The sequence below is a fragment of the Glossina fuscipes genome, unplaced genomic scaffold, assembly GCF_014805625.2.
Source record: "Glossina fuscipes isolate IAEA_lab_2018 unplaced genomic scaffold, Yale_Gfus_2 1, whole genome shotgun sequence".
In the NCBI taxonomy this organism is placed as follows: domain Eukaryota; kingdom Metazoa; phylum Arthropoda; class Insecta; order Diptera; family Glossinidae; genus Glossina; species Glossina fuscipes.
In genome coordinates, this window is record NW_023998415.1 from 16,106,319 (window position 1) to 16,113,986 (window position 7,668).

The 7,668-nt window shown below is 30.9% G+C and overlaps 1 protein-coding gene across 1 annotated transcript; it reads left to right on the top strand.

Moving 5' to 3' along the window:
* The first annotated feature begins 333 nt into the window (after positions 1-333).
* LOC119632469 (ubiquitin fusion degradation protein 1 homolog) lies at positions 334-1,666 on the top strand. Its single transcript, XM_038025387.1, has 4 exons — positions 334-421; positions 490-616; positions 801-1,411; positions 1,478-1,666. Exons 1-4 carry the CDS (start codon positions 419-421, stop codon positions 1,643-1,645), a joined length of 909 nt encoding a protein of 302 aa, XP_037881315.1. The 5' UTR covers positions 334-418; the 3' UTR covers positions 1,646-1,666.
* Positions 1,667-7,668: the final 6,002 nt, after the last annotated feature.

Consider the following 7,668-nt stretch of genomic DNA (forward strand, 5'->3'; position numbering starts at 1 on the left):
GGACGGACGGACGGACGGACAGACAATTGTGAAATCAATACAGATACTGATCTTGATCACAAACTTCTATTTGAAGACTTTTGAAGTGCTGCTGCATGCATACGCTTAGTGCACAAGCTTAGTGCAACGTTTTTTGTGCAAATGTTTAGACTTCGGTGGATTCAAAATTCACAAAATTACTTTGCAATCGTATAAAAATGAAAGAAAAACAAAAAAAAAAACTTAACAAAAATCGCAGCAACAAATATCGAAACAAACTTAAAGATTTCTTTGCTGACAATTCAAAATTCATTATTCATTTGAAATTTTTCAGAGTAAGCGGCTAGCGGGAAAAATTGAAGATACGTGAAATAGAATATTTTATTTGGAACATTAATTTGCTAAAAACGAAATCATAATAACGCTTTAAAATTAGAACATGGTAAGCGAGTAAAATATTTCATGTGGCGAGGGAAGATATATTTATATATTTATTTGTCGGAAAATTAGTTTCAATTTAGCGGTTTTAATATGATTTTCCCCGAGACAAGCCGCACTTTTAAAGCCTCTTACAAATGCTTCCCAATGTCCATGTTACCGGGTAATGAGCGTCAAGATCTAGACAATGGCGGTAAAAGTAAGTTTGAAAGGAGGAAATGCCGAAATTTCTTCTTTTTTTATATATATATATATATATTTATTTTTTTTATTATTTTTTTTTTATTTTTTTTTTTTTTATTTTTTTTTTTATTTTTTTTATTCATTTAAATGAAATTTTGTATATGTTGGGATAAAAAGAGCGTTTTAAAATATGTTCATAGTAATAATGGCCCCATCCGCTCTGGATACATTAACCCGCTTTAATGTCGAATATCCGATGCTATTTAAGCTGATAAATGTTGAAAAAGAGCGCCAGTCACATGCGGGCGTCTTGGAATTTGTCGCCGATGAGGGTAATTGCTATTTACCGTTTTGGATGATGGATAACCTGTTATTGCAGGAGGGTGACACAATTAATATTGAAAGTGTCTCGCTGCCAGTAGCCGAATTCTCAAAATTCCAGCCGAATAGTGTTGCCTTCTTAGATATCACTAATCCGAAGGCAGTTTTAGAAAATGCTTTACGTAACTTTGCCTGTCTAACCGCTGGCGATGTCATTGCAATTAAATATAATAAGAAAATTTATGAATTATGTGTTCTTGAGACGAAACCGGGCAATGCCGTTAGTATTATTGAATGTGATATGAATGTAGAATTTGAAGCTCCTGTGGGCTATAAAGATGGGCCGGGGCAAAGCGAAGAAAATGAATTAGACGAGGAGCAAAAATGTAATGTTATGGAAGAGGTGGTCGAAACATTCAAAGGTTCGGGTGTCCGTCTAGATGGCAAAAAGAAAAAGGAAAGTCAATTGGATTCGCCCGTGATAAGAAAGGTATAAATCAAATTGAGAGAATATATGCAAAAAATTGAATCATTTAATAAGTAAATTCGTCAATAGGTCTTGCCCCGTGGTGTTCCAGATTATGATTATAAATTTGGCGTTTTAAAATTCGATCGCTCTGCTAAACCAATTAGTGATCGCGTACCGGAAGATAATTGCGAAGCTGCTGCTCCAGTTGAAGATAGTTTTCAAGGTCAGGGTTTTTCCTTGAAAAAATCGCATTAACAAATTGCTTTAGTCTTATTATTATATTTATTATTTAAACATTATTGAAACTAATCGCGTGAATAAACGAATTCGTTTCTCTCGCATATCATGACAAAAGTTGGAAAAGTCAGAGGCAGCGTAATGGGATAGTAAGTATACGGGTATGCTTTTAATAGTAATTTTTCATTGCGTCATCGATTGTCAAGTTTAATACCTTGTATAATTCCGCCGTCTTCTTCTTCGTGTGTGTGTGTGTGTATATATATATATATATGTTAAGCACAAATATACGGCGTCTCCTTACACCCATTCGATCTCCGTAATGTTTTTGAATGCAAAGCTATAGCGACAGTGATCAAGCGGATATGCAGAATACATAGGTGAACAAATCTGTGTATTTATGATTCCGTTTTTATATATTTTCTAGGGGTATTTTTTATTTAAATTAAAAAAGATATACATTTATATACGTATAGTGTATTTTTTTTTTTTTTTTTTTTTTGTATATATATACACACATTATATATATGTATGTATATACATATTTTATTTAAATCCATATCTAATAGAATTTAATTTTAGACCTTTTCCATCCTTTTCGAAAGTGTTTAAAATGACACGCATAACACTACTACAGGGACAGAGTGATATATCATTAATTTCAAATCAAATGCATTTTCCCTTCGATATCTTTAACATATTTAAATTGCTTGCATATTGAGTTTCGTTGAGTATTTGAAAGGATATGACGAGTAATGAAAGGTAAAGAAAAATTTGTGAATTCAAACAAAGAAAAAATTATTGACGACTTTTGCATGTACAATTTCACATGGCTGACACACGATACGATCCACTTGGTAAACGTACTTTGCACTTTACTTATGTCGAAAATACTGCATAAGAAGCGAAGCTTCAAACGTTTTCTTCAGTAAATAAATAAAAAGAAAATTCTTAGCTTAGTCCGATATAGGCACCCCATTCAAGTGCCTTGCCATTTTACTGAGAGAGAGAGAGAGAGAGAGAGAGAGAGAGAGAGAGAGAGAGAGAGAGGCTATAACTTACGCTATAACTTAAAATAATAATAATTCATCTCGTGGTTTCTTTCTAATATTTCTTCTTAACAATCTCTTCAACTCCTCTACCGCCTAAACATTATATTTATATATTTAAATAAATTTACGCAACATTTTCTGTTTGCAATATGCTTTTGTATCTCAATGCCAAAACCTTATTAAACATTATTAAGCATACTTCACCAACATGTCAAATATAAGCAAAGTTAAACATCGAAACCTTATTAAACATTATTATTTTGACTGAACGATTTTTTCAATTCCCTGTCATATATAGTGTTATGGAGTTTTATGATGAAAATAGATCTAAGATAATGATTTTATATACAAACGCTCTTTTTATTTGAATATATATTTAAATTTTCTCATTAATATTTTTGAGTTTATTTTCTTTCATTTTTTTCGCAATTTTTCAATTCCTACAACTGCTTTGTGCATTAAATTAATTTTATAAGCACGGTTTTCTACCCTTGATATCATGGTGGGCGCCATAAATAAATGGTTAAATTCCCTGTTAAGAGCACAGAGTCGCTTTTAATAAATGAATGGTTAAATGCCCAACTTAACAAAAATGTTAACGCCAATCAGGTAATGTTAAAGGCCCAACTTAATCGACAAGAGGGATTCGGTTATGTTAACTAACAGACTAAATGCCCAACTTTACCGACAAAAGGGATTCATTTCTGTTAAATAACAGACTCATTCATTTTTGTTAAATTTCTGTTAAATAACAAACCAAAGGGATTCAATTCTGTTAAGTAAGAGACCAAATTAGCAAAAGCCGTCGGCAAAACAAAAACTTAACATGAACTAACGGACCAACAAAGCAAAAGCCGTCGGCAAAATAAAGGAAAACTTTGGGATATTTAGTAACTAATGTTCATTTATTTTTTATTAATAGGCCTTGTCCGCTGAAATTTGTGAAAATTTAATTCAGCATTTTCTTCTCGGTTTTCAACTTGTTTCATGAAAGCCTTTTATTGGAATTTTTACATTCCTCCAAGCACAAATAATTACAACGTAAATTTCCGATTACAACTATTATCTTTGCTTTGACGTTACGTTACGGATACGTTTTCATCAGAGAAAAGTAAAAAATACATTTTTTTGTCATATAAATGTTTGCTTTTTGTAGCAACGCTAAGTAGAAGGTAAGAGAGAGTATCTAAACCGACACATTTTTATGGGTCGTGTCTATGCTAAGTTATCATTTGCCATCAAGTGAAAGTGGACTGACAAAGTAAAGTTACTACAAACAAAAAGTGCAAACCGCTTTATAAAAATTTCAGGGATACGAAGCCTCTCCAAAGTTTTGATATGGTTTAAAGAAGAAAGAAGAAGAGTGTATAGAGTGTATCCCTACGAGAAGCTTCCATATGTACGTTCCGTTCCTACTAAAAAAACACCAACTTAATTATAAAAAACAAGTGAACAGATAGGAGGACACATAAGTACGTAGAGTGCCTAGATCCCTAGGCGGTAAGGTACGATAAGTGACTTAGGCATTGAAGAGTAGGTAAGATAGGGTAAATATTAGGGGCTAGGCTAAATAGAAAAGCAAATAGATTAAGATGGGCAGAGTAGATAGGACAGCTGGAGCAAATAGATAAGAAATTAGCTTTTATTTGAGATATCTTGGAGATCAATTATATGCTAAATTAATTAATCTCCGAAACAATCTAGAGGCAGTTGAATGTCCTTGCCCAAGCTGGGTGATATCAGCTTACCGCACTGGCAGAAATGTTAACAATCTAGTTGCTATTGAGGAGCGGTCGTATATACACAACGGGAAAAAAGAAAGATGATTAGTTGACGAAGGTAGCAACGACATCTACAAAGTGAAAAAAAAAGGAATATATGAACGGAATGGCAACAAGGATAGGGAAACAATTTGAAAGAACCGTCAACTCACACACCTTAAACCCAAACCTTTAACAGTGGTTGGGGGAGAAAAGACGGAAAAGTAAACATATTCCTAACATAAGTTTTGAGTAGCATGGAAACTTTCCGACTTATTTCCGGCGTTTTAAAGATGGAAGGAATGGATGCCAGTTTTTTGTAAGAGATTCTCGGGAATAAAGCCACATGTAGGATGTAGGATTGTGTATAGCGAGAATCAGCGATACGTAAGGGTCTATCTTGAGATCATACGCAATGAGTTCCGCGATGATTCTATCCAAATATCGTAGAACCATTAATTGGCAGTGCCCTGTCGCTGCTTCCATAAAGAAAAACCTACATACCTAGTTAGATACTTAGCTACGGAAGCTTTTCATGACGACGCAATGATGAGGCTGCAACATAATAATTCGATATCTCCGAAAGTCACTACAAGTCTTATATATATGTACAGGGGGTGGTACATATGAAAGGTTTTAGCGTCAATCCAATTATAAGACTGCAACAAAAATACGTTTCTCCGATACTTTTGAATACATCTTGCAAGATATATCGAAAATATGAAGTGGCCTGACTTCCTTACATTTATCATATTGCATATATGCATATATATATATATATACATATATATATATATTTGCAACATACTATGTAAATTGTGATTTTTCTCCGACTATATATGCTTGCCTTATGATAAACAGTGCCAATGCCGCTGACTTATTAATTACGTTAGCAAAATGATGAAACAGTCTGAAGATAACCTGCTTTGGGAAGCCACGCACGATGGGATACGTGTTCGATGATTTAATGTATGATCTTTACCAGAAGAATGCAAAAACTGATGTTGAAAATTTATTATGTTATATGTTAAAGCTTCCGCACGAGCATTTTTTTTTTTCTTGGCGACTTTATTAACTTGTAAATGGGTGGAATTCAATGGAATGGAATAAAACTGGATTGGGCTACCAAATGAAATATAGTTAAAATCAAGACTCATCTTCCTCGGGTCATAACGTACCATTTATTTATTGTTCAAGCGATTACCGATAGCAAGCGAGTTGCAGCTTAAATTTACCTTTAGAATTATTTTTTAAATCCTTTGATTACCCCTTTGATTGCGTTGACAAAAATATATTGAAATTATTCTTTCTTGTTATATCCTGTCTATCCATATGATGCTATCGAAGATGATTTTCGAATTTTCCAAACACAAATATCATAACACTTTTTCTTTTTCTTCTTCTTCTTCTTATCAACTTTTACATATTTTATTGCATTTATTCTATTTCTTTCGGAATTTCTCGGTCCCAAGTTCTTCTGCTGCCACAGCCGTTAAATAAAACAAATAATTTCATCCTTTTTTCTGCTCTTTTTCTTCTTCTGTTCGTGTATGCATATATACATATATATACATATATATATATATACATATATATATATATATATACATATATATATATTCATATATATATTTATATATTTATACATTTATATATATTTATATATTTATTTATTTATTTATTTTTTTTTTTGTTTTTCTTACAATAATTTTATTATAATTTTTTATTGAAAGTTTTCTCTTTATTTCTTATTTTTAAATAAAATATTTTTACTTTGATTAATGATATTAATTTAGACATATTTATACATGCAAATATATATATATGTATATATACGTACATGCATAGATATAACCGTAATCACCTATATATGTATATGCATACACATTCACACAAACGTATTTATGCATTTATGTATGCATACACATATATATAAATATATTCTTATATACATATAGGATTTATATATATATATATATATACATATGTATATATAAATATATATATATATATAGATATTTGATTTATACACAATTCCCATTAACAAGTGCAGGTAATTAATTATTCATTTAATTGTCATTACTTTTTAATATAAATTTTAATTACATTTACGTACATTTATCGAATTTTTGGTTTTTTTTTTTTTTTTTTATTCGAATTTTGAAATTTCCTTCAAATTGAGTAAATAGAATAAAAAATAATAAATATATATATATATATATATATATATATATTCATAAAATATTTTTAATTATAAAATTTTATTATAAATAGAAGCAATTTTCTAAAGTTTTATAAATATATATTTATGTGCATAGGTGTATACATATACAGAGAACGAATTCTTCTTTAAACCAATTAAGAATTATTTTCTCTTCATTTCATTACAATTAAGTTTTTCTAAACACATTGGACTCTATGTAAGAGATGAGAATTAACTGTACTTTTAACATCTATCATCATAATTACTATTTATAATTATTCGGAATTTTATAAGAAATCGTCAAAATTTGCCGAAATCACTTATATCAGAGTCTTGAACTTTAGTTTAATCACTGATCAATCTACAAGTCGCAAATTTGAAGATGACGTAGTTCAATTTTTCGAATATAATCGCATATAAAAATTCTTCGAAAGTTTGATCAAGAAGCTCACTTATTGATGTTGCTTTACGATGAAACTTTATTAATGGTAGTAATTTGATATAAAATTTAAGTGGACCATGGACCATCTATTCCCCAATTCTCAGTCCCCATTCTGCATAAAATTTCTCATAAATAGTAAAGTTTTGAGAAAAAGATTTAATTTTTAATATATTGTAGCGAAACAGTAGGGGATTTGGATCACATAGATCTCTTCTTGTGAGACGTCAACATATATTTGCGGTTATCATGATGATCAAGCCCTTATATGGAGAGTAAGTTTAATTTCTAATATTTTATGACGGAAACTGAAAAATAATAACATATTTGGGAAGTAAATTAAATTTGCGAAATTTAGATCACGTCATGTGATGTTTCAAACATCCTCCAATATGCGAGCTTTCACGAAAAGTAGGCATTTCCCCCTGTAGTTTTTGATTTATTAATATCAATACGAGTGAATAAACAAAGTGATGGGTGGGTAGGGTATCTGCTTGTCGGCCTTCTCCGTTATCTAATGTTATTGCTTTAAAATAATAATTTAAATAGAAGTACGGAAAGGATTTTTTTTTGAACAAACGATTGGC

What these genes read in the sequence shown, in the direction of transcription:
- LOC119632469 (XM_038025387.1), top strand. An exon ending in TCTAGACAATGGCGGTAAAA is followed by an intron (nt 617 to 800) that starts GTAAGTTTGAAA and finishes ATATGTTCATAG; the next exon opens with TAATAATGGCCCCATCCGCT. An exon ending in ATTCGCCCGTGATAAGAAAG is followed by an intron (nt 1,412 to 1,477) that starts GTATAAATCAAA and finishes ATTCGTCAATAG; the next exon opens with GTCTTGCCCCGTGGTGTTCC.